At 39.9% G+C, this 27,961-nt stretch overlaps 3 protein-coding genes across 4 annotated transcripts; 1 reads left to right on the top strand and 2 right to left on the bottom strand.

Moving 5' to 3' along the window:
- Positions 1-56: 56 nt before the first annotated feature.
- LOC311081682 (uncharacterized protein) lies at positions 57-3,299 on the bottom strand. The gene is made up of 2 exons (XM_084112302.1): positions 2,907-3,299; positions 57-1,893 (listed from the first exon to the last, which is right to left on the bottom strand). The coding sequence occupies exons 1-2, from the start codon at positions 2,989-2,991 to the stop codon at positions 1,001-1,003; spliced, it is 978 nt and encodes a 325-aa protein (XP_083968428.1). The 5' UTR covers positions 2,992-3,299; the 3' UTR covers positions 57-1,000.
- An 856-nt stretch (positions 3,300-4,155) lies between these two features.
- Positions 4,156-14,228, top strand: LOC311081688 (uncharacterized protein). The gene is made up of 3 exons (XM_084112311.1): positions 4,156-4,399; positions 9,453-9,674; positions 12,849-14,228. The coding sequence occupies exons 2-3, from the start codon at positions 9,503-9,505 to the stop codon at positions 13,493-13,495; spliced, it is 819 nt and encodes a 272-aa protein (XP_083968437.1). The 5' UTR covers positions 4,156-4,399; positions 9,453-9,502; the 3' UTR covers positions 13,496-14,228.
- On the bottom strand, positions 4,948-8,174 carry LOC311081681 (E3 SUMO-protein ligase ZBED1-like). Of its 2 annotated transcripts, XM_084112301.1 has the most exons (6): positions 7,949-8,174; positions 7,655-7,862; positions 6,260-7,570; positions 6,048-6,164; positions 5,906-5,974; positions 4,948-5,782 (listed from the first exon to the last, which is right to left on the bottom strand). In XM_084112301.1, exons 3-6 carry the CDS (start codon positions 6,434-6,436, stop codon positions 5,414-5,416), a joined length of 732 nt encoding a protein of 243 aa, XP_083968427.1. In that variant the 5' UTR covers positions 6,437-7,570; positions 7,655-7,862; positions 7,949-8,174; the 3' UTR covers positions 4,948-5,413. The 2 variants fall into 2 exon arrangements, with proteins under 2 accessions (XP_083968427.1, XP_083968426.1); XM_084112300.1 differs by lacking the exons at positions 4,948-5,782; positions 5,906-5,974; positions 6,048-6,164 and having other exon boundaries at positions 6,449-7,570.
- Positions 14,229-27,961: the final 13,733 nt, after the last annotated feature.

Raw genomic sequence — 27,961 nt, 5'->3', positions numbered from 1 at the left:
ACCCATGTTCAAGAATGAGAATAAGGGCAGAAGTCAACAGCACATAAATGCCAGAATGTAAAATTGTATTTTATGCATTTATATATGATCCATTTTTGTTTGTACTTGACAAATTAATGCAAAGTTAGCACATAATTTCTAGTACAGATGTCCACTGATCATTATTTGTGCATTAAATTACAGATTAAAAATGACATTAAAGCACTTAACTGACGACATAACTACGATGTTGCATGCTTATAGTTTCTTTTGTGCGCAAGTGAAGTGATCTACAGCGCGCATGATACTGAATATTACACGCTGCGAACACAGTATAACGGCTGACACGACCAGAAAGTTAGTTTTTCTGAGTTTTACTGACATATAGTTTGACAACATCTCATCTGACCACAGATACTGAATCAAGACAACGTGTTTCTCTCAGCATCTGACAGAAGTGTCAACAGCTTTCATAAACGTCTATCAAAATTTAAGTCTGGCATTGTGTCTTTGACTGCAAACTACGAGACCAACTCAAAACGCTCTTGCAACCGATCAGTTGAGAAACACTTTATGTAGGCTATATATCTACTGTTCGTCGTTCACTGTTGTTCTGCTGAAGCTCATTCGGCACCTGTACCTTTTCCATGCACGTTTGAATCTGCAATCGTGCACATCCCCAAAAGTCTCCCGTTTTTGTTGTGGACGTAAAGAGATGGTTCTGCGTTTAAATAAACAATTCTTATCAAGAAAAAAGGAGACAGAAACACCAGTTGTGAACAGGGGGGCCACCCCCCAGCTCGGCCCCTGACTGAAACTTTTTCCACACTGTTGGAAGCGCAAGGCTTCTCTCCAGTGTGAATTCTCATATGGACATTAACGTTTCCTTGTATATCGAAACTCTTTCCACACTGTTGGCATGTAAAATGATCTCGTCAGTGTGAATTTTCAAGTGCCTGTTAAGGATTCCTTTTTGAGTGAAACTTATTCCTTATTCCAGTTGACAGGTTAAATGTCTCTCTTACGTGTGAATTCTCATGTGGTCATTAAGGATTCCTTTTCGGCTGAAACTCTTTCCACACTGTTGGCAGTTAAAAGGCTTCTCTCCTGTGTGAAATCTCATGTGCCTGTCAAGGCTTCCTTTTTGTTTGAAACTTACTCCACACTGTTGGCAGGTGAAAGGGCTCTCTCCAGTGTGAATTCGCATATGGACTTTAAGATTTCCTTGTAGATCAAAACTCTTTCCACACTGTTGGCACTTGTATGGCTTCTCCCCAGAATGAACTCTCATGTGACTGTTCAGGTGTCCTTTTTGAGTGAAACTAACTCCACATTGATGGCAACTGTAAGGGCTCTCTCCAGTGTGAATTCGCATGTGGACTTTAAGGTTTCCATGTAGATCAAAACTCTTTCCACACTGAGAGCATATGTAAGGCTTCTCCCCAGAATGAATTCTCATATGGACTTTAAGGTTTCCATCCTGATTGAAATTCTTTCCACACTGAGGGCATGTGAAAGGCTTCTCTCCAGTGTGAATTCTCATGTGGTTATTAAGGTTTCCTTTTTGTCTGAAACTTATTCCACATTGTTGGCAGGTGTAAGGACTCTCTCCAGTGTGAATTCTCATATGGACTTTAAGGTTTCCTTGTAGATCAAAACTCTTTCCACACTGTTGACATGTGAAAGGCTTCTCTCCAGTGTGTATTCTCATGTGGACTTCAAGCTTTGCATGTTGATTGAAACTTATTCCACACTGTTGGCAGGTAAAATAACTTTCAGTCCCTGTCTTTTGAGTCCTTTTTTGTGAGGAGGTTTTTTCAGTCTGTGAGCAGCTAAAAGATTTCTGTGTCTCGTACTGATCTTTCTCTTTTGCTTCATTCAGATCTTGACCCTCCTCTTTCAACGCCATCAAGTCTGAAAAAAGACAAAGGTTAAGCTCAGTTTAATAGCTAGATCCTTATATACACACGGGGTGCCAAACTCAAATCTTGGAGGGGCCACAGTCCTGCAGAGTTTAGCTTCAACTTTAATTAAATGCACCCGATCCAGCTACTTAAGTACTTCAGGTTTATTTAACAACTACAGGTATAGGGGCTTTTGCACTGGGTAGTTAACAGAACTTGGTTATAGGAACTAGCCACTAGGGCAGTCCCCCGAGAACTGCATTTTCCCCTGGGGCCATTTTCTTAGTTGCATTTCCACCACCAACATGAACTCTGAAGTGACGCAAGCCGTCACTAATGTCCTGCCGTACTGGTTGTTGCACAGGACTTTTATTTCGACGCCATGGCGGACTAATATTGACAGTGCTGAGAAAAACAGGACCTGAACACACAGCGCTCCCATTCTCCTCCTTTGTTAGTTTACAATCTGTTTAACAGTCCTAATGCGTTATTAGGTAGAACTATTAAACAAACAAAAATGTATTATAGAGTTTGACATGTGGTTGATGCCCAATGTCGCTAACTGAGCAGAAATACATAATCATGTTTCATTTGGTCCCTTCAAAGTGGTGCCTGTTTTGAATTCTTATGACGAATCATTCGTCTGGTGCGAAATAAAAGCGAATACTATTAACAAAACGAATAAGACACCATGCTGATCTGTGCTGTGACTCTCGTTCGTCTCAAGCTGAATTGAGCAGAGGTGTTCAGTTTTTAATTGTGGTATCTGTTCTCTAACTAACGGAACTAAATTATTTGTATTACTAAAACCACAGTGGGAAGCGGTGCCACAGTGGACAAGTGATGCTCAATGAGGGTGCTCAACCACAAAAAAGTTGCAAAAAAGAAGAGAAAAGTTGGCACACCACAGCTACAAAAAGAGAACAATATTTATTTATATTTTATTTAATTATACATTTCTGTAGAGCTCGACATTATAATGAAGTTCAAATGACTGAGTTCAGCTTTGAGAATGAAACCAACCTGTTTGCTCCTCAGTTTCTTCTTGTTTTACTCTGAATGTTTCTTCAATCTTCATGCCTTCACTCTCCTCTTTAATAAACGCCATTTTTAATATGAGAATAATGAACAGAAAATAAAAATAAATGTAGTTTCCAAAAGCTCAGTTTCTCCATCACTACTTGCCAGTGACTGAATTCATTCTTATGATGGACTGAATCATGAGCAGAATGAGATGCACCTTTTCTGTTACTCGTGTGTTTTCATTCTGTCACTCTGCTCAACATTAATTACAACATCCAAACGGTTTCTATAGGGTTTAACACCTTAAATGCTTAAAAAACAAACCTTTCTTCTGCAGAACCAATAACAGATGCAGGAGTGCGACGCAGCCTTATGACATCACATCGGGAGACCAAAATACAAGTCCTGTTCACACACTGATGTCTAAAATCACAAAAAGTGCACAGAAACTTACATAGAGAAAAATATATACAGACAAAAGAGATGAGAGAAATTCAGAGGTTAATGTATTGGTGAAATACATATTTAAATACATGTCAAATTATGTGCTGAAAATATTATTTTACTTCTAAAGTCTGTGATACTTTGTCTAAAAAGTAAAACTGTATTGTTGGGTGAAGAAACCTTACCAGGTATAAACTAATTTAAAAATGCTAATAGTGACAAATGTGATAAAAAAAAGAGAGTTATATATATATATGTGTGTGTGTGTGTGTGTGTGTGTGTGTGTGTGTGTGTTTCTGATATTAAAAATGTGGACATATAAAGTTAATTTGGCTCTAAAAAATACCTGAAAATAGGTATTATATATATATATATATATATATATATATATATATATATATATATATATATATATATATATATAAACAAATTATGATTGTCCTAGATTCAGTAGAAGATTTATTTTCATCAAATCTTCCTAATCTTTCTACAGTTATTGGCATTATTTGGGTTGCTTTTCCCATGATAAAGCTATAAACTAACAAATATGATAAACATGATAAAGTGGACATAGCATAAGCCAAAAGAAAATAAATTAGTTTGAGGGTTGGTCTCTCTGACTGGATTGTGTTATAGCTTTCATTTTTATTTATTTTTTAACTCTCAATGTTAACTGTATTATGAACGTACCATTGTGTTATTAAATGTATTTACCATTGTGTTATTAAATGTATTTCACAAGTACATTCAACTCAGAATTTTGTCCATTTTTTTAGCAGCAGCGTCTGAACAGGACTTTTATTTTGGTCTTGCTGTGTGACGTCATAATGCTGCGCCGCGCTCCTGCATCTGTAGTGATTCAGCTGAAGAAAGGTTTGTTGTAAGAATTGTGATAGTGTTTAACCCGAAACACTTCAAAAGTCTTCAAAGTTTTACAAAGGAACGCCGATTGAATTATTTGTTATTAAATGTACCATTTCATTGCTTTATCTAACATTTATCAACGTTGTGTGAGCAAAGTAACAAGAGATTCATGAGTGACATTAAAGGTAAGTCTCATTTCGCTCCTTATATCTTGAATCAGTTTATCATTAACACGAATTCAGTCACTGGCAAACAAACTGAGCTTTTTGAAAATCAGAGTCATTTGAACCAAATGGTTAAGTTATACGAAGTGCTCTATTTGTATCCCAATTTCTACAAATCATTAAATTGCTACTTAAACTGCCTAACATATATATAGTGTCTATACAATTTGAATTATTTATTAGTTTGTAGTGTTAGTTTCAAGTGTGTGTGTTTTTTTTTTGTTTTTTTTTTGTCTAATCAGGGGCCGTATTCACAAAACATCGTAAGGCAAAAAGTAGCTCCTAACTTGTGAGTGAGGAATCGGGCTGGTGGAGGGATGCAGAAAACTGTCGAGTCGGCTGTGTGTATATACGCCTCCTCTCGAGATGATTAGATAGACCGTTTGAATGTGCTCCTCCCGAACTTTCTTTATAAAACATAATTTGTCACTTGAAGTCTGCAATCTCTTGAGTAGGGTTGGGTATCGTTTAAATTTGAACGATTCCGAGTCCGATTCCGATTCCTTGTTTCGATTCCGGTTCCCAACGATTCTCGATTCCGATTCTTTTAAGAGGCAGGGTCAAAAAAAGTTTAAGATATTTTAAATGAGCTTAGCTAACCAACGGTCTTTCTGAAGAAAATAGTCTGACCTTCTCCATCAATTTGAATTCTATGAACTTTTTACTTTTTATTAACTTTACTATGAATTTCTCACAGGGCTGTTTTCAACTACAATATACATTTTAAATCTATGAACTTGAATATTATATAAATATTATTAATTATGAATATATTTTCACAGGGGTACACTTTCCTCAAGAGAGCTTTATTTTTGAAAACCTCACAAACATTTACACATGACAGTGTATGATACTGCAGGTACTTAAACATTACCTTGCTCCCACTGATGGGCTAACCTGGTGCAGAATAGAAAATAAACTATTAGAGACAACTTTTAAAACTCAGTCCAGATTAGCAGCAGGTATATTATAAAATCAGGAACAGTTCTTGTTCAAGAAAATTATCATATCTGCTTTCTCAGGCAGGATGCGTGAGCGTTCTGGACAAATTGTATCTCCTGCTGTGGAGAAAACACGTTCGCTCGGAGTAGATGACGCTTGAACACATAAATAAGAGAAAGCGAGATTTGACAGCAAAGGATAAGTCTTTTGTTGGTTCCACCACCATGCAGCAGGGTCCTCAGACATAAGGACCAGTGGAACTTCCTTGTATATCTGCAGCTCTCTCTCCACTTGTTTCTTGATGGACATGGAGCTCTGCTGTGACACTATGTTCTGTGCCTCTTCCTCAGCAAACAGTTCCTCCAGTGGAGTCTTCCTGGGCAGTTTGCAGGGAGGCTGTTGCTAAAAAACAAAACAAAAGGTTCATCAGTATTATTTATCACAAAAAAAAGGGAAAACCTCCATTAAAGGCATGATCATTATTTAAATTGAAAACCTATATAGTATCAGCTATTGTACACTTACACTCTCCTGCTCATCCTCATTCTCAGACTGCATGGTGTCCCCATCAGCTCCACCGTCTTCCTCTGTTGACTACAAAGAACATAATTAGCATTTAGATTTTAATAGCTGAAAATGACAGTTGTGTGCATGAATGACATTTCACCTTTTCAATCAGATTTCTCTGGATCTGGTCCCAGATGGTGTCATCATCATCCAATTTATGTTTAAAGCGTGGATCCAATGCAGTGGCCACTTGGAGAAAGTTCCTGATCTCATCATTCTGCAAAACACGTGTTCTTTAAATGTTTTAACAAGCCACAGGATATTTCTATTCTAGAACAATTTCTTTCCAGGTGCCCTGCCTCAGTCACTTACCTGGTAGCGCTTAGATAGGTTTGCCCAAACCTGCTTTTTAAGACTTGACACAAAGACTGTGTCTCCCTCTTTTACAGCCAGGTGTGCCTCAAGCTTTTTGAGGATAGGCAGAATCTGTCCGCATGTGGGACTTTTTTCGGAGGACACGCAGAGTGTTGAGGTGTAGAGCACCTTCATCAGGTTGATGAAGTCTTCAGCTTTCCTAAAATCCTCCTCAGTTAGCCGAGCAAGTCTGTATGTTAAAGAATTAAGAACGCATAGATTGGAGTAATAAAAATATTATATTTTTTTCTTAACAAAACACCTAACATATGCACTCCCTAGCAGATTTAGTACATTCACTAATACTGTTCTTTGAATTCGTATTTTGTGTGTACTGGCATTTTTTGTCTGAACTTTTCTATCTATCTCTACCTGTCCCTATCCATATTTTTTCTCAGCCGTTGATCCAAGCTGGCTGCCTGAATTGCAGGGTACTGCTCTGTGAATCTCTCCAGCATTAGGTACAGAGAGTTCCACCGTGTTCTCACGTCAAGAATGAGTGAGTGTTGGGGCAGCTCTGACAAAAACAATAACATCAATTTTTTAAGTCATATAACAGATGCTTTTTCATCCTAGGAGACAAACAATACTTTTGTACAATTGTATTCAAATACTGTAGTACTGCAGAGCTCATAAATAATAATAAGATAGATCAGACATATAAAGTCATTACGTGTCACTGTAAATGCACAACAGTTAAATAAAGTGAACTTTGACTTACGTAGAAGTTGTTGCTTCTCTTTGAGAACCACCTTGGCCATTGAGCACCTCTTCAACCACACAACAATGGTTCGGACCTTGGCCACCCACTGACTCACTGAATTTAGGGAGTATAGACTTTGTGCTGCTAAATTAAGTGTATGGGCGAAACAGCACAGTTTTACAAATTGCAGGCGCTTAATAGCCACATCCATGTTGGCAGCATTATCTACGGTGACTGCTACAATTTTATCAGATATGCCAAACTCTGACAGAACATCACTAATTTCCTCTGCAACAACACAACCGGTCTGTGCTTTGTACACAGCCTTTGTTTTTAGCACTTTTTGCTGCATTTTGCCCTCTTCTATATAGTGTGCTGTGATGGTGAGGTAGTGGTCCTGTGTGATGCTACTCCAGCCATCACATGTGAGTGCAACAGCGCTGACTTCACTGAGCTCTGTAATAATGTTTGACTTCTCAACCTTGTACCACGATGGGATTAATGTGTTTGAAATGTAATCCCTGGAAGGTGGTGTGTATTTTGGGTTTAGAGTTTTCACCATGTCCCTGCAAACATAAACAAACATGTTATGAAACGCGACCCTAGCTCAGTATCAATTAGCTTAGCTCTATCGTTACTGCTTAACTAACCTAAATGTTGGTGATTCCACCTCTGAAAAGGGATGCAGCCTTTTCACAATGTGTGCAGTGACCTTTCTGTGGCACTCTTCCTTTTGTTGCACTGACATCTTCCCCCTTGCCGCTATGGTGAACGGAGTAACGTTAGGCTCAGCACATCGCGGAGTCCTGGAGTCATCATCAGCCTGGCTAACTGTAGCAATCTCAGGTTGTAAATTGTCTATGAAAAAATACGTGGGCTAATTTGTTAGCTGCCTCAATGTTGGCGCAAGACATATTATTTTTTGTATGTATTGTTTTACTTACCGGATTCGGACTGCAGTGTAGTCACTGCGGTGCCAGGCTGGGGGTCGGAGCCAGAGGAAGAGGCAGCGGAGGACGGTCTGCGCAGCGCGTCAAATACAGGGCACACATTTACTTGCACTCCATGACCTCGGAGGTGCTTTATCATGTTTGACGTGCACCCTCCTATGCACGAAACAATCTTGCTGCAAATGTTGCATTTTGCCGAGATTTCGTTTTGTTTCGAAAAGTGAAGCCACACTTTGGACCGCCGACGCACGCTGTCCATGTTCGATCGCTCGTTATACCAAAACTTCCGGTGGACGCTTCTTCGTTGGTGTTCAGCGGTTTCTTCTTCCGGTCGGCGCCGGGCGGACTGTGAATCGAAACTTTTCTTTCTTTTAAGCTTTAGGAATCGAAACTAGGAATCGAAATGAAAACTTTTGAACGATACCGGGAAAATCGCAAAGCTAGTCCCGGTTCCAATCGATACTCGATACTCGATACCCAACCCTACTCTTGAGATACAATGTAAGAGGCTGACAATTTGCTAAACATATACTAGTTTAATTAGAGACGCTTAACCTACATTTTAAAACCTTTATTTGAATATGGCAACATATTTATTTTAAAATCTTAATAATGATAATGCAACATGATACCTCGTTCTGCAATATTCTCAAACGGAGAATTACAGCGACTGAGGTCTTCCTAGTTCAGTCCATCAGAGGCTTGTAGGCTTGTAGTCCTCCTCAGCCATTAGACGCTAGAAGGAGACGGTCTAGTAAGAGTGCATGTTTACGTCACACATGTTCCCGCCCCAGCGGTCATGGCACGAAAATACTATTAACTTCATTTTGTAAAAATACTTTGTATTACAAATCTTTATGTTGACTGGCTTTCTGTGAAAGCACTACAGTGAATGATAGCCATCTGCGGTCTTCCAGTGGCTTACATTATTGGCAGTTTAGTGTTAGTCATTAATTCACAGCAATTAAAGGATAACATCTATGCTTTCATGTTCGAAAACATTATTTACTCAGTACAGACTCATTTTCCGTCTTTTTGTTTTCATGAATTTAAATGTGTGCAAAGAATTGTGGGTGATTTAAGGCCAGGAAGGATACGTCTGATGCGTCCTTCAATACATGCTGGAAGAAGAACGTGAAACAAAGGCCGCCTTCTAAGAATCCTTCAAATTGAGATGGCCTTCAGTGAAGTCTGATGACGAAATATGCAGCCGTTTGAGAAACACCCTCTATCACTGACAGAGACCCCTCCCCCATCAGCCAATCACTGTGGTCATAGTTAGTAAGCGTGTTCACATAATCTATAGCAACGAGGTAAACCCTGCCCTCACTCTTAGCTGAAGACTTCTCTCTATTCCTTAGTAAAAGTTGCATGGTAAGATAAAATGTTTTATGAATACGGCCCCAGGTCATTTTAGTCCATTAACTCTCTCTCTGACTGACTCTCTTACCAGTGTGCTGAACTACTGAACTAGATCTGATTTTATCCAAACACACAGGAAAACTCCTGGTGAAGCGACCGAGATCCATGTGACGCACTATTATAAAGATGGCGTTTATTAAAGAGGAGAGTGAAGACTTGAAGATTGAAGAAACATTCAGTGTAAAACATGAAGAAACTGAGGAAGAAACAAAGATGCCATTTATTAAAGAGGAGAGTGAAGACATGAATATTGAAGAAACATTCAGCGTGAAACAAGAAGAAACTGAAGAACAAACAGGTCAGTTTCATTCTCAAAGCTGAACTCAGTCATTTGATCCTTATTTAAATGTCCAGCTCTTCAGAAATTAATATTTTTGAAGAATAGCAGAATTTTTCCTTTAATATTTTGTATTTTAAGGGGAACGTTACTAAATATCCCCTAAATGTTCAGTAAATACACTAAATATTTACCTCTAAATTATGCACCATTTATCATCTGCAATACTAAGGTGTAACCACTAGATGGATGTATAGCATATGTAGAGTTGTCAAAAGTACCAACTTAGGTACTGAAATTTTAAAAATGTGCATTTGCATCTGAGTGCCGTTGAACGGATTGTTTAACACTTCTGATTGGCCATTGCAATCACGTGCTCAACAAATTGTATGTGATTGGCCAGTTAGCACATTGAAAGTGCTTTTAAACACAACCTCATTAAAGGAGTCATGACCTGTAATTTTCACTTTTCCACGAGAATCAATGTATGTTATGATTGGCTAACGATTATACACTGGCCGGGAAGCCGATATTTAAAAGTGAAGCGTTTGTTTACCCCTGGGTTCGTAAACCAGCCCACGTGCACGCGCACTCAAACACGAGATTTTAATTTCTGCCCCGACTTGACGTCAAGACGGGGCAGGATATACCATATATGGACACCGCAGACCTATGCTGCAGGAAGCCCGCACTGCCCCTCTCCCCCTCATATTCAGTCGCAAAAGATGCAGAAACGTGGTGCACACGTGAGTTGCTCTGTTGTTGACTGCCAGAATCAACATGTAAATGTGTTTTCTCTCCCAAGAACAGACCAAGCTGTCAGGGACCAGTGGATTAAATTCATTTTTAATGACGCGGTTCCTACAACCCTTCCCACTGGCTTAACGTTAGGTGTCTGTGCTAATCATTTTACGCCGGAATCGTTCACAAGAAAATGATACAGCTATATTTTTATAGAATTGTATATTATATAACTATGACAACATATAATTGTATTGATTTTTTATAGAATAGATAAGGATAGATAAATAAAACAAACAGTCAAGTAATAATAAACATAAAGAAAAAGATCACGTTACATGTCTGTAGAAGAAAAATATTGAATGTCTAAAAAACCACAACGTGAAACAAGGCAAAAACACCACATGATAGCAAATGTTGATCTCAATAACCACTGTAAGCTGATAAAAAAAAGTAGACTACATCTCCGTTAATGTAATCTACATTAAATAAAAGGTATAATGTATGTCTCAGTCAAAATGATTGTCTTTACCATTCAGACACATATTGATGTAGACGTCCTTCCATCGACTCTACATCTTCCCTTTCCAGCTCAGGTTCAGAGTCTGGCTCGTACATATACGGTTGAATTCCGTAGGTCGCGGCCAGGTCGGGTTCATTCACAACTTGCGCCATGATGTCATTTTGGAATGATATGCTGAAGTTACCTGCGGTGTCAACCCCCCCCCTTCCTGCCACCAATCAACGCGCCCCTCATTTGCATTATTAAAATGACTGTCCACGACAGCCAAAATATCGCATCAGATCTCGCGAGACAATAATGCCTTCAGAAATAAGGGTCAGAGGAGCTCTGTGTTTATTTTTTTTCCACTTTTCTTTTTTAGAAGGGCCTGAAAGACTATAATAGAGCGTGGGTATCCAAGGTAATACTAGGTTATGACTCCTTTAAGGGTTTTTCCTTTGTGTTTTATATAATGACCACTAGAAGGTGCTCTAAGCATGTTTTCCTTGATTGCTTTTCCCTGAAGAGAAATACTGTAGAAAACGAAAGTAAAAGTGACGCACGTTTGATGTGTTTTACTGTGGAATGAGAGTGGAAAAATAAAGGTTGAGGAAACACTGGTCTGTTACATAGATTTACTCGGCTGCTGTGCCAGTCTAATGATATTATTTATCAACATTGGTTCCAAAAATGCCACAATTGCTGTAAACTGTCTATGATGCAGAATTGTCTGTCACTAATTTGCTTTGGTTTGAGCGCTGTCATGTGTTGGCTTACATTCAGCTTTGTTGGTTTTGTGTGCCAGCAGACCAATCGATTGCGTGATGATGAACAAATGAATTATTTGTATTGAAGAATTACATTTTATTATTTTTTTGTTTTATTTTGGTGAGAACTCTCAAATGAACTGTGCTGATTGCTTGTGGAATTTCTAATCAAAGGTTAGGTTCTAATCAAAAAGTTAATTCTAACTTTTGGGGTACTATAGAAGGGGACACGGTAAGCTAGGCTGATATTAGGCTGAGTTTACTTTCCCTGACGAGGGAATAGGGGTGAGAGGGCCAAGGTTCACTACTGTATTCTTACCTGGGGGAGACAAAAAACACCCCTAATGGGCCTATCAAGGTGAATGTGACTGTGAAGAACTACAAGAAATAATGTGAGGAGACCAAAAGAATGGTGTTTGTTTGTATTTAATTTAATAATAATCAAAGTCAAAGGCAGATTATTGAGCACACTGATCTAAACATGGAGACTTGAACAGTCACACACCTTTTGTGTCATTTCTGCAAACAGATCTTTTTCAACACTGCTTAACCTGTAACATTCATCATGCTACAATGTAAACTTTCGTATTACTTTTGTGAAACTGCAAAAAAACAGAGGAATCTGATGAAGCTTGATGCTTTGTTTATCGAGTTCAAAAGTAACAACACTCAAATGTATGTGGCTTTTAAGCAAAAAACGACCAGAGTTTGAGTTCTGTAACCGCTTGAATGTCCTTAAATTTCCTAAATGTAAATTGAGGAAATTGTGTTTCGGGCCTCTAGCTGTTTCTGGCAACACATACCAAGTGTTGGGTAACCTGGCCTCATACATCAAGCCCTCTGTCAAACATTTGGGTGTTGTTTTTGATTCTGCTTTGACCTTTGATGAGCAGGTAAATGCACAAGTTAAATCTAGATTCTTTCAGCTAAGACTCCTTACTAAGGTTAAGAGCTTTTTAACATTTGCTGAGTTTGAGAGAGTTATACATGCTTTTATTGATTGGCAGAACGTATGCAAAACACTGGCACCCGCCATTTTTGGAAAGCCATGTAAACGTACAGCTGATTGCGTATAGGATCTAGCATACATGTTATTAGTTTTGATGTTTTACTTGTCTAAATGTTTTGATGACTGTTGCTTTGTGGCATTAAACTGGGATTCATTTTTGTCTTTTTTCGCCTTAGACCTGGTGCCGTTTAAAGAGGAGAGTCAAGATCTGAATGAAATGAAAGAGAAAGATCAGTTCAAGACACTTTACGATGTCATAACTGAAGAAAAATATTTTAGTAGCTCTCAGACTGAAAAAACTTCTGCACAAAAAAGGGCTCAAAAGACAGGGACTATGGGTAATTTCACCTGCCAACTGTGTGGACTAAGATTCAATAAGCCTGGAAAGCTTGAAGCCCACATGAGAGTTCACACTGGGAGGAAGCTTTACCCCTGCCAACAGTGTGGATTCATTTTCAATCAACAAGGAAACCTCAAAGTCCACATGAGAGTTCACACTGGAGAGAAGCCTTACACCTGCTCTCAGTGTGGAAAGAGTTTCAATCGAAATGGAAACCTTAAAAACCACATGAGAATTCACACTGAAGAGAGACCTTACACCTGCCAACAGTGTGGAGCGAGTTTCATTCAGAAAAAAAATCTTAATTACCACATGAGAGTTCACACTGGAGAGAAGCCTTTTACCTGCACATTGTGTGGAAACAGTTTCAGACAAAAAGGAAACCTCAATAAACACATGAGAGTTCACACTGGAGAGAAACCTTTCACATGCCCCAGTGTGGAAAGAGTTTCAATCAAGACGGGAACCTTAAAGTCCACATGAGAATTCATTCTGGGGAGAAGCAGAAGTAAAGTAAAAATAAGAAAAAGAAGTAAAAATGTGTACATTTCTAAAGTTGTTTAGATGTAAAACTGAGTTAGAAGCTGTACATAAGCCCTTGATGTATGTACGTTAGTGTTTATGCAAACGCAAGTACAGTAGGTAGTCAACCAGAATGCCTATTACCGCCGCAGCAAAAATAAACCAGTCGCATTTCAAAGTCATTTGCGAAATGAGCGCCAGTTGGCGCAAAGGGATATTGTGCAAAACTGCAGCAATTGGCGCATTTTGAAATGTAAGTTCAAGTTGAAATGTCTCTCTCTCCCCCTCTCCTCTTCCTGTAATAAAAAGGATGCAAACAGTATAGGTCAACTTGTCAAAAACCTGAAAGAATCTGATATCTTAACCCAAGTTTCTTCCCCAAATGTTTTTTTTTACTCTTCTTTCTACTCTCTTCTTTCTACTAAAAAATTCTGCACTTATGCACTTTATTATTCAAGGCCATTAGGCACTTTGTTTGATGATTGAATGATAGTGAAATGGTAGTAGACACATTACAAGATGCTGTAAGTATTCTGGTATAATATTGGTTGCTTACAAATTATAATTGCTGGTGTATGACCTGTCCAACTATTGACAAATGTACTACATGTAAGTCGCTTTGGATAAAAGTGTCTGCCAAATGCCCTAAATGTAAATATCAAATGTAAAATAAAGTAGCTTGTTTTTTTTTGTTTTTTTGAAAATATTATATTTCATGTAAGTTGTTCTCTCTCTCTCTCTCTCTCTCTCTCTCTCTCTCTCTCTCTCTCTCTCTCACTCTCACTCTCTCTCTCTCACACACACCTTGTCCTCTCCTCGGGGGCTGTCTGTCTTTCTCCTCCTTAGGGCTCTTTTTCTGTCTCATTCTCTCCTATCCTCCTCAGGGGCTGTCTGTCTGTCTGTCTTTCTCCTCCTCTTCTCACTCTTTGGCTGTCTGTCTCTCTCTCTCCTCCACTCCTTTCTCTGGCTGCCCTTAAAAAGACTTCTTCCTGGCTCTCCTGTTAGCAAACTCAGTTACAATGTCATTAAAATCCAAGTCCATGACCAGCTGAGATTCAGTGGCCATCAGTGACAGTGCACTGAGGTGCTTTTGTGTTTGTGTTGTTCTGAGTTCATTTTTAATTCTTGCCATTTGTGAAAAAGATCTTTCTCCTTCAGAGTTTGTAACCGGCAGTGTCAAAAAAATAGGTAGGGCTACAAACACATTGGGGAAAGTTGCAGACCATGTTTCAAGAGCACCTGCAGCAGTTTTTGAGGAGACTTATCCTGCTCGCTCTCTATAAAGTATCTGAACTGGATAATTTCATCTGCAAGGTTCTGATCTAAATCAGAAGGATACGAAGCGCAGAGTGCATCCGCCTGTTTATGAACAGAGGGCAAATCCTCTGATTCCATGTTCAGTAGAATCCCAAAGATGTCATTAATGTTCCAGTATGCATCCACTCTATGGTCTAAACTGCTGACTAGCTTGTCAATAATGACATTGAATGTTTCTACCTGGTATCACTCCCGGCCTTTCAGAGTTACTTGATGCTCTGTACATTCATCTGAAAATGCTTTGCACTTTTTGACCCTCTGTAGTTCATCTTTATATGACTGGCACACACTGGGAACATTCTTCGCAGGTCTTTCAAAATGGTCAAATTGGCCTCGAAGTGATTCAACACATGATCTCAAAGACTTGAACAGATGAATTCCAGTCATCAGATCCATGTCTGCCTTTTGTAATGCCTCACTTGTCACTTTGAATCTGCTCTAAGACACAGTGCCAAAACTGTGCCATAAATAACATGTCAAGAATGCCCAATTTTGAGCACAGTGCTGCTGCCTCATTGTGTCTCACGGTTTTCTCCTGTATCAGAAGATATGCTCTGAAGTATAGCCCTGATTTGTGCATAATTCCCACAAAAGGCTTTAGATGCTTCTGCATGGCAACTCCAACGTGTTAATGACAGCGATTTCAACGTCATATCTACCTTGATGTCTGCATTATTGAAGAATATGTTCCATCTACGAGTGGAACCCGCACAAAATGCATATAGGGACTGCATGAGGCCGAAGAACTGACTTGCATGTTGACAGCTGCCTTTAATATTGTTGACACCCACCAAATTAAGAGAATGTGCTGCGCAGGGTATGTAATGGATTAATGGATTTATTTTGTTATTTAAGTGAGCCTGCAGCCCGTTATAACGCCCTGACATATTGCTTGCATTGTCGTACGCCTGGCCTCTGCAGTTTGCAATATCTAAGCTTAAATGGTCAAGCATAGCCATTACAGTTTAAGCCAGACTCCCCTTGTGTCTCTCAGTTGGTACAAAGCCAACAAATCGTTCGATTATTTTCCCCTCTTTACTCACAAATCTAAAAATGAATGTCAGCTGGTCAGTATGTGACAGGTCAGGAGTAGAGTCCACTATTACAGAAAAATACTTTGCCTGCTGTATCTCTGCAGCTATGATAGCTTTTACTTTGTTGCCCATTTGCTGAATCAAGTCCTTGCATATAGTGGATGAAATAGAGGATGTGCTGCCCCTACCCTTCTGTCCATACTTATTAATGTGCTCTAAGAGGAAAGGATCAAACTAAGAGATGACTTCCTAAATGCCAAGAAAGTTACCATTGTGTGGTGAGCCAAGTATTTCATCATCGCCACGGAAAGGCAGTCCTTTCACTTAAAAACTTTATGACAGCCACAGCCCGCTTGAGCACCTCCCGCCAATACCGCTTCTCTCCATCTAGCTGTTGCACTAGTTTAGCGTTCACAGTCCTGCTCCCAGTGACAGATGAGTGCCGAAGCAATGCTAACATGCAATTACAATGCTCTGTGCTTTTTTCATGCTCACGCACACGTTCGGTGTGTTTCCAGTCAGAAAAACCACTAACAAATTGATTTTTCTTCGTAGAAAAAAGCATACAGGCAAAGCAAAAAATATTACCTGTAGATGGTGAATAGGTGATCCAGACTCTGGAAACTTTTTCCCTATTTGGGAGTTGACAGCACTGGAGATCATTATTAAGGCAGCGCATGTACCTTACCACCCAAACGCCCATCACGGGTTGAGGCTAGATATTTGCTCTTTCTATTATGAAAGGCAGCAGATCCACGATCGATAAGAACAGCACAAGCATCCTCGTCGATTGCCCCCCACAATGCCGGGTCAGACACCTGATTAAACCATTACTCGCTGCTGCTGCTAGCGGTACAGCTAGCAGGTTTAGTGCTGCTAGCCTCCTCGGCTCCCTGGTTAGCTTGCTCGTCATGATCTACCACACATTCTTCACCCTGATTCTCCTCCTGGGCCTGGCTACTTTTGAAGAATGTTTTGATAGATGGAACCTCTCTTAATAAACAGGCCTCCCTCTCCTCTTTTTCATTTGTGTTTAGTACAACCGCTTCTCTCACTAATTTTCTTGACCTATAACGACTGATCCCACAGTCCGCTCGATTCAGCGCAGGATTATTTGAAGACTGCGCAGGGGCGGGTTGTTACGTCAGTGCTTTCCACACCTGCGCTTGACCAATTATATAATTCTGTTTAACCCTCTGGGGTCTGAGCTGTTTTCTGGGTCCTGGAGGTGTTCTGACATGCACTGACATTTGTTCTTATTTCTGTTACTTGTGACATTTTCATGGCTAAAATCTGATTACACTGTATTTAGCACAAACTCTGCTACAATAATATATTAACAGCATGTATGTAAAAGTTTGTAGTTTGAGATAATGACATTTATCCGTGTTTTGTGAAAAAAACAACAAAAACAATTGTCACTGAAATAAGGCCATGAAACCCATACTGATTATTTCTTCACAAGACTTTTGAAAATTGTATCACATAGCCTAGAATAATTGCTCCAAAACTATGTGAAAATCATCCTGACAACTCATTCAGATAAAACAATATATCGATTTTAAATTTGTAAGACATGTTTTGTGTAAGAAAGCTTTATGCGAGGAGGTGTGAACACATCAATATTAATGTGTTTCACACCTGAGAAAGACAAAGACCCTCCCATAATAGCCCTATTAGGAGCTATCAGGCCCTATCATTCTGAGCAACCTTGCACAAAGAATGAGGAGATTTAAAAAAGAATGGCTTTTTAATTGTTTAGATTTATTAACAACACAACTTAATCCAAAAATACACATAAAATGACAAAAAAGCACATTATTTAACACATTGATCTAAAGACAGAGACTTGAACAGTCACACACCTTTGTGCCATTCCTAAAACATAGTACATACCTGTCATTTCCAAGGTGTTTTGTTTTTCATTGACCATGTTCATGTACAGAGACTCATGTGAATGTTGAAGTCAGCTGGACTCATCAGTGGAATCTGGTCCCTGTAAAATAAATAAAAAATAAACACCTGTGAACATACTGATATCAAGAGAAACTATAGGGCTGCACGATTTTAGGAATACATTTTAGATTTTTTCTGGTTAAAATTGCAGTTTAAAATGTACAAAATGCACACACACACACACACACACACACACACACACACACACACACACACACACATATATATATATATATAGACATATAGACATATATATAAAATAATGAACACCAGGTTTGTTGTGCCTTGTAGGCATATACGTGCAGTGCTGCATAAAATTATTAACAATAGCCTATAGCAGGCGGCCTATACATCATTAAAAAGGAACATATCAGTAACACTACACTAGAGAAAAATATATTGATTATCATGTTACTTCAAATGTTTCCATTTGTTATGACGTTATGAAATGAGATTGGAGTAAAAACATGAAGCCTAATGCACAGCGCGACTGACTCAAACTCAGCGCGTGCGGAGAACATTTACTATGAAACATTATTGTTACCATCTACGTTTGAGCAGATGTCTACAAACAAAGTATTTAACAGTAAACATGGGTCTAAACATTATAATAATCACCATATTAGAGTAAACACTCATACTAGCCTACTTTTATCATGCTGTGTTATTATTTTTGAAAAACATCCTCGTGTCATACATTTAGCATTGAAAAGTTGCCTCTAGTTCACATTTCAACATGTTTCTGTCTATATATAGATAGCCTACATATACATGTACGACATAGGCTTCATGTTTTTACTCCAATCTCATTTCAGTCAGGACCACTTGAGTCAAAAATAACAGACATTGTCAAATATCCACATTTTTTTTTTGCATTATTGTTAGTTACATTTGGCGGTATGGCTCTGTTCTGAGTTACCCATCATTTTCATGAGCTCCATGAAAGCTAGTCAGGGAACAGCAGCAGCTTCTGGGGACTGGCCCATTTACTGGGAAAGCAGCAAAAAACAAATCCCCCCAAACAGACCATACCGGCAATCATCCCTGGCTCTTCTTGCTAAATCGAAGAGCCAGCAGAGGATTAAATGAGCGTTTCAAAAAGCCAATCTCATTTAGTTGAAAAGAATGAGCCAATAGATCTACGTGAAGCTAGCAAGAGGAATGAAGCTAGAGCTAATAAGGCTGTAAAATAAAAATAAGCCCATTAGTAACTGAAGCAATGTTTATTTCAACTACAGATTACAAGCGTCACTCATAGCTTTCTGAGCCTTAAGGATGGCTTGAGTATCTGGCCGGAGGTACCATTCATAAGCTGTCGAAGACCATCTTCCCATAGCTTTTAGGGTAGAAACGGGAGTAGAGGAAGCTGCAGTTGTAGCCGCCCCTATGCGCAATGAATGAGCCGAATAACGCTCTGGGGGAAGCCCGCAGTATCCACAAAGCAAGCGGAAACGGGATGCAAACCAAGCTCTAGACATAGGCTTTCCCTCCTCCGTTGTAAATAATGGATCCTCCGGACGAGCTTGAGAACGACTCCTCAGATAAGCCAACATAGATGACAGAGGACAAAAAGCAGAGTTAGTTTCAGAAACATAAACAAAAGATCCTTCTCTATTTCTATCAGTTTTTGAGTGTTTTAGAAATAGGGTGAAGTGGTGAGAAAAAATTGAAACATCAGATATAGTGAGGTCATGTGACGGATTAAAGGAATCTGTGCGCGTTGAAAACTCGCCACCTCTGAGAAAGCCATAGAAAGCCGTAAGCAACACAGATTCTAACAACATATCAGAATAAATCCCAAAGCATCCCTCTCGCAGACGTGATATTACATTTTTTAAAAGTGGAAGTGTGAGAGGGAGACGATGATCATTGCCTTTTGGTTTCTCTTTTTTAAGTCCATTAAGCAGGAGACGAATTGATGAATTTTCGAGCAAGCTGATGGTGGATGGATCCAAGCAGCGCAGGTGGAATTGGATGCCGGCGATTATACTTTTGATGGATGAAGGCTGCATTTTTCGGGACTCAAAACAGTGTACTATAAAAGCACTAACATATGAAACATTGACAGGAAGTATATCTACAGAGAAGGTGGCACAGAAAGAACTAAAATGAGACCAAGCAGTGTCGTACATTTTTAATGTCGATGTTGCTAGACCACTGCGCATGTACTTTGCTGCTGAATGTAAATAAGATTGAAGGGTCATGTCTAATCTATCACAGTTTGGCTGAAAGGAGGGCACACCAAGCTGGCTGACGCTGAACCTGGACACAGGAGGTGGAATTTCTGAAATTCAAATCAAGAAAGAGAATCAGCAATTTGATTGTTTAAGCCTGGAATATGAGCAGCACGAAAAATGAAGTTATTCATGACCGATAACCAAGTAAGGCGCCTTACGAATCTGTTAATGAATGGAACTGATGAGCGACCTTTGTTATTAATATTAACAGTTGCCTCATTGTCGCAAAAAAACTGAATTTGTTTTCTAGACCATTGTTTGCCCCACAGAATACAAGCTATCACTATGGGATATAATTCCAACAGAGCGGTGGACATGTTATTATCGGGCACGGATAGCAGCTCCTTTGGCCATTTACTAGCAAACCAATGACCATTGAAACCCCCCCCAAAACCGACAGAAGGCGCAGCATCTGTATACAATTTAAGGGCTGCAGAAGACTCCAGATCATCATAATGAAAAAAGGAAATGCCATTCCAATTTTCAAGGAGCAAAGACCAGAACCTGAGATCTGATCTGCAGCCTGCATCTAAAGTAACTATGTCCTTAAGATCTTTAACTGATTTGGATAGATCGAGGAGTCTAGCAATAAAAGAACTGCCTTGTGGAATTATACGCATTGCGAAATTAAGATGGCCTAGTAGAGAAAGCAAATCTCTTTTTGAAAAAGAAATTGACATCTGAGCATTTCTCATGATTTCTCTAATGCGATTTAATTTCTCAAGAGGCAACGAGGCTTGCATTAAGTTAGAATCTAATGTAATGCCTAAAAACTCAATAACTTTAAGAGGGCCTAGAGTTTTTTCCTCCGAAAGGGGAACACCTAAATCGGCGAAAGTGTGTTTTCACGCCGAAATACATCTATCTGGCTTTGCATTTTTATGATCCACAAGCAGAAAATCGTCTAAAAGATGGAGCACGTGCGGTAATTTGCAGTTATTAAGGAGAATCCAACATAGTGCCTCTGATAGTGTATCAAATATTTTTGGACTACTGCGACAGCCGAAAGTGAGCCTAACCGAAAAATATAATTTTTCCCTCCATTTAACGCCAAATAAATGCCACTGCGATGGATGTAAAGGCATAACTTGAAGGCGAAGGCGTCTGAAATATCTGCCTTTGCGAGCCATGCACCCCTACCTGCTATTTTAATGAATTTAATTGCATCGTCAACAGTTGCGTAAAACAGAGAAAACGGAGCTAGAGGAATAAGACTGTTGATACTTTGAGCAGCGTCATTATGGGGGGCAGACAAGTCAATTATTAAGCGCTTCTTTCCTGAATATTTCCGAGTAGAGATCCCTATAGGATTAATCCGACAAATTGAGAAAGGAGACTTATCAAAAGGCCCAATCATGAATCCTTTCTTAACTTCCTTTTCCAACAAAGAATCGACAATTTCAGGTTCCTTTACAGCAGAAAGCAAATTACTACAGGAAAAAGAATGATTAGGCAACCATAATAATCCTGCAAAAAAACCTTGGATAAGTCCCGTTATTAAATAATTGACGAAGCAGCGGTTAGGATGATTTTTCAGTGCCTGTCCCAGCTTTGGAACATTGATTGGGGTTGATGGCTTTATTTCTTTTTCTCCTTTTTCAAAAAACGTGTTCGTCTTGGGCACACAGATTTTGGGTGGCTGTCCCCGCAGTAACTACAAGCATGAACATATTTACAATTATAGAATTTGCAAACATTTTCATTAAAATTATAGCACAATGGAGTAGCAAATGGTGTTACCTTAGAGTCAACAGTTTGAAAGCCAGGCTTAGAAGGTGGAGAAGACACAGATTTTTGGCATAGATTGAGAGTGTGAGAATGAGAGCCACAAATCGAGCAGGAGAGAGCTTGATGACCAGTGAAATGTCTGCTTATGAGGGTTAAGTCGACTACTGACCAGTCCAGTCTCTGATTAAAACGTTGAATAAACATAGCAGCTTTTGCAGAGAATGATTTATGATAGTCGTAGAAGAGAGTTCCTCCATAAGTCAAAGCCAAGTCAGAAATAATTGCTAAATATGTGTCCAGCTCGGCTCTACGAGACGGATAGATTTCACATATGACGTCTCTGTAAACCCCAAATGCCACGTTAAATTCAGCTAGTGTTAACATTTTTGAAAGCCGGTGATCGCTATCTTTAAGCATGACAGACACATCGCCGCAATCAACAACACGCTTCTCACTCATTTCTGAGCACAGCAATATTTTAACAAGATTGACATCATTACCTGCGATGATTTGGCTTCTTAACTGATGAGAAATCGCAGCCGCTGGCGGAAAGAATGGAGAGCCTGTAGACACGGGAACTGCACTTCCCATCGTTCTCTGTGGTATAGTCACTGAATTGATGACGCCATCATCCTGCTGCTGCGTAAACACGGGCAGCCGTGCTGTGGCCGATGAGGAGTTCTCGGAAGACTGGCCGGGGAAGAGAAGATTTGCCGAGGACCTAGAAGTTGAACCGGACTCCAGAGCCTGAATTCTGGAGTTCATGTCGGAGAGCGAACACTGAATGTTGGACAACGCTGACAACACTGGGTCGTTGCTTTGAACTGAAGAAGAGTAGAGGTGTTGACACCTTTGGTGCAACATCGGTTGGAGTGGAAGCCGTGTCGAGGTTCTTTCTCTTCTGCGCCTGTTTCCTGCTGGAGAATGGAGGAGGAGGAAGATCTACTGCTGGGACGTCAATTTTTTCACAGAGCAAAGCAAACAGTTCCTTATGCGTAGCTCCAGTCGGAGCCGGGATATCGTTTCTATATAAGGTTTCCAGTAACTTCGGCAGTGGCCAGTCAATGATGCTGGGAGGACTACATGATTTAGTTGCCAGACGAGAGCTTCGACGGACAGAGGCGTTGCTTTCGTCTTGAATGGCTTCCTCTGCTTGATTTATTTGATGCTGTGTTTCTTCGATGGATTCGACTTGCCATTGGTCTTCATCATTTGCGGCAGTAGACATGGTCAGCAGTTGGGTGAGTACAGCAAAATATACGAATAATCGCATCTTTATTGCCAGAAGCTGTGCTCTTGCAAGCAATGCAGAGGAAGCAGCCAAGCAGGCACACTGAAGAATGACTTTAAATACGGCGCCCTGTTTGATAGGGACCAATTGAGTGCTTAGGAATCAGATCAGCTGTAGGTCTAGATGGGTATCAGCTGATAGCTGAGCTTGACTATGCGGGCTGCCTGAACTGACGCTGAACGCTATATTTCATAACGTACCTTTTAGTCTGGCACCAGTTTAACCCCCTGGGGTCGGCAATCACGCCGACGTGATAGTCTAGTTTTTTTGTCTTATCAGTGCAAAAGAGACTAAAAAATAATTCCATAGATTTTTGTCATACAGGCAAGTGTAATACATCATTCAAAACTGTTAAATGTGTATTTGTGTACACTAATAATAAAAACAAAATGTTGTGTTTTTCGTAAAGAAAATAAACATGATGCGTGTTCTCCCGTCTCTCTAAATGTGAAGATCATTCTGAAACGCAACAGAAAATGACCTGTAACTCAGCGAATGCTTGTCACTGTGACATGAAACATATGTCTTTACAAAGCTTGAAGTCTCCATTTTTAAATGATGTAAATCATATCAATCATATATTTGTGCTGTGCTGTTTACCTTGGATTTACCTCAGAAGAATTAGAAGAATGCGATTTGAAGATGAGAAGATTTTTATGGTAAGACATTTCCACTCATAATAGTAAGCATGTTATTGTTGTATAAATGTTATATTGTAGCTACTAGTTAAAGAGCGTGATGGATTGTAAGGTGATAGAAGATTAGTTAAGTACACAGGAGCTAAACCATTTAGGGCCTTATGGGTCAGTAGCAATACTTTGTATTTGATACGGAACTTAATAGGTAAACAGTGTAGAGATAATAAAATTGGTGTTCTATGATCATATTTTCTTGACCTTCTAGCAGCTGGATTTTGGACTAATTGTAGCTTGTTTTTTGAGGATGCTAGTCTAGAGGTCATAAATGCATGAACTAACGCAGCCGTGACACTTTTCTGCATCAGAAACAGATAGCATTTACAACCTGATAGAAACCTGAGTTACGAGACCTTTTCTCACTTCCGAGACATTTAAAAACAACATTTCGTTGTTTTTATATTTCTTTCTTTTTAAATTTGACTGCTGACGTGGTGTATAATTCACAACTATGGAGTTTCAAGGATGGATTGTTGGAGTTGTCATCTGGATTTTAAGTATCAATTTATTCAATGCGCTAAATGCCGAAAACGCCGCAGGCGGTGTTGTTCGGTACAGCTGAGAATTCTTACTCCAGTGCAGTAAATATGCGGAGACCACATCTTATCATCGCATACCAAGTTATATGCAATCTTCACAAGATAAGATTACTCAAACCAAAAGGAAACGGAGACGAGGAAAGAGAGGTGGGATTCGCCAGAGACTAAAAAGAATGGGAAATAAATTACCCTTGCCCACGACCTTATTAATGAATGCCCAGTCCCTGAGGGGTAAAATGAATGAATTAACAGCAAATCTAATGCAGGGGTTCCCAAACTTTTTAGCGCGCGACCCCCATGATAAATGCGCTGTTGCCCCGCGACCCCGCACCTCCCCCACCCCAGGGTCCGAAATTAACTTTTTGGCTCACCTGCCTTTTGTTACCTGACTCATGTGGAAGGGAAGGCAGAACGTACTCGGTTAGTAACCTCGGTTCCCTGAGAGATAAGGGAACGAATATTGCGTTGCAAAAGCTATGGGAAAACTCCTTTTATCAAGAAAAGAACGGCCATGGTGTGTAAAGCAGAAGCAGCCTGGCCAGCGGCGGAGTATGCACGATCCGCGAGTGCTGAACACGTTCTGCACGGCTTAGATGGGTGCGCAGCCTTTGCTCTCCAACTGCCAGCAGGACACAAATGTGCGGCGACCGCTTCTTCCAGTGGCGGGAGCTTTTTCCTCAGCGCCGTCAACAGATAGAGCGTTAACTGTACGAACACACCGCCGCCAACTTGAGCTGCAAAGAAGCTCTGGCCGTCCTGTCAAGGACGCTTGTCAAAAAGTACGGGGAAGCTTGACGCTTGGCCACTCTGAATAGTGAGTGTGCACGCGTGGCCGGGGCTCTCTCTCTCTGCTCGTTCTTAGAGGCAAAAGAAAATTTCATATTTTGGTATGAACATTCACCTGCCAGTGTGGCGGATAGATAGCCTTTTGAGATTTTCTCGCCAAACAGAAAATCTACCCGGTGTGATCGTACGTGCCAAAGGGTTAAATTAATTGCAACAAAAATATATAGGGCCTATATATTTTTTCCACATTTTTTTAATAGAAATCAGCAGGGGTCGCGACCCCCACTTTGGGAACCACTGGTGTAATGAATAATTAAGAGCAAGTGTCTTCTCATTGGATAAGAAAACTCAGTCATGAATAATTATGAGACACAGATAAGTCTTCAAAGTACTATAGTGCTCTGCCACGTCACAGCCTGTGACGTGCACACGATGAAGATTTTAAACCCGAAAGATGAAAATAGAGGAAAAAAACTACAATTATACCATTTTCCCCCTACTTTTAAATGTAACAGATGCTAACATTGTCTTCAATAGTGTTCAACACACATACCTCTGTTAAAATCTCAGAAAATTTGGTTTAGGGTTTCATGACCCTTTAAAAGGTAAGTTAACATGGTACAAATAAAAACAATGGACTCCTGGACCCCAACACTTTTCTCTCAAATTACAGCTCAACACGTTTTTTGCAGTTCAGCCATACATCTTGTTCTCAGTTTGTTTTTAAAGGGATACTCCACTTTTTTTGGAAATAGGCTCATTTCCCCCAATAGGCTCATCTCCCCCAGAGTTAAACAGTTGAGTTTTTACCGTTTTCGAATCCATTCAGCCGATCTCCGGGTTTGGGGGTCCCACTTTTAGCATTGCTTAGCATAATGAATTGAACCGGACAAGACCATTAGCATCTCTCTAAAAAAAATGAACAAAGAGTTTCGATAATTTTCCTATTTAAAACTTGACTCTTCTGTAGTTACATCGTGTACTAAGACCGACGGAAAATGAAAAGTTGCGATTTTCTAGGCTGATATGGCTAGGAACTATACTCTCATTCCTGCGTAATAATCAAGAAACTTTGCTGCCGTACCATGAGTGCAGCAGGCGTAATGATATGACGCAGCGCATGCCGCCTGATAATAGGCTACTGAGCTGGGGACTATTATTAGGCGCTGCGTCATATCATTACGCCTGCTTCACCCATGATACGGCAGCAAAGTTTCTGTCCTTGCTAAACTGAGGTGCAACATCTATTTGTGTTGCAATCAAGTGTTGCCTCAGACAGGAGTGACTCCCATCCATCTCTAAGAGCCAGCATCTCTTTTGTTAAGGCATTGATATTGGATGCCTCTGTGTCAAGAGAGATTTTTTCAGACTGGATCACCACATTCCTGTCATGAATGCACTGGAGTACTTTGAGCCAGACAGTGAGTAGGACAATAGCATTGAATGACATGAAGTAGTTCTTCAGACCACAAGCCTCTGATCTGGCCTCGCTGGTGAGACTACATGTTGTGAGTATACTGTCAAGGGCCTCAATGACAGAAGGAAGGTGTTGTGCTACAGGTTTAACAGCCATGATTCTTGCACTCCAGGGAGGCGATGCAAAGGACAACCTGTTTTCTCTTTGTAGATGGCCCAGCGTTCTGGGCTGGCACTAAAAAGTGAGTAAAGGCGATTGATGCAGCCAAAGAATGTTGCTACTTCTGGGCTTGTCTATGCAGCATACACACCTACAAGATTTAAAGTGTGGGAGGCACAGGTTAAAAATGTAGCTAGATGATTTTTCTTGACACTCCCTTGACCCTTCCTGACATGTTTGCCCCGTTGTCATATCCTTGACCTCTGCAGTCGCCAATGTCTATCCCTTTGTCATCAACCACATTTTCAATAATTTCTGCGATCTCACTAACTGTTTTTTTGTGAAAGTCCTTAAATTCTAAGAACCTTTCCGTGATCTCCCAGTCGTCTGTTTCTTTGTTATACCTCACATATCTGATGAGCACCACATTCTGCTCAGTGTGGGAAATGTCTGGTGTGGCATCACAGATGACTGAAAAATAAATAGCATCTTCCCTTTCCTTTAAAATTGTTTTCAAAATTCTTCTGCCACATAAATCTCTAAATTCATTCTGAATGTCAGAGCTCAGATAATGTGTCAGCCTGGTTCCTTTTTTTGTGCTCATTGAGCAGTGGATCGAAATGAGACAAAAGCTCAAGTGTGCCTAAGAAATTTCCGTTATGGGTATCATCTAGGTCTTTGGTTTTACACCTGAAAGGTAAATTCCTTGATGCCAAGTGCAGTGTTACATCCAGGATTCCCTGCAAGAGAGCTCTGTTTTTCTCAGTTTCTGTTTGGATCTGCTTTTGCAACTGAGAGTCAATGCCACTAACAGACATTACTGACTGTTGCAAGTTCTTCCATTTCAAATAGCAGTCTCTATGTGCCGTATTCTTCTCATGGACAAGGAATTTATCATACATCCTACACCACTTTACATCAGACATTTTATATCCCTTTTGGCTGTTCAGTGCACTAAGAGAAGGTCTTTTTTTGTAAATGAGAGAAAAGCACACATGGGATGCAATACAGCACATTAGCACATTGCTGTAAGTTACCCAGTCTCTCTTCATTTTCTCCCTCCCATTGGCAGCCTTGCTGTACAATAAGTATAAGGATGGTAAGCATTTCCTTTTGTATGCAATTTTGCGATTCATTGACCAAAATAAACAAAATAAAGGCTCCTTGACTGATAGCATTATATTTTTTTCAAGATTTCTATAGATATCGCAATATATTTTTATCATGAATTATTTTGCCCACAACAATTGAGTAAGAAAAATCTGATA

The sequence above is a fragment of the Abramis brama genome, assembly GCF_963993115.1.
Source record: "Abramis brama genome assembly, chromosome: 4".
NCBI classification, from domain to species: Eukaryota; Metazoa; Chordata; class Actinopteri; order Cypriniformes; family Leuciscidae; genus Abramis; species Abramis brama.
This window is presented reverse-complemented; position numbering and strand designations above follow the sequence as displayed.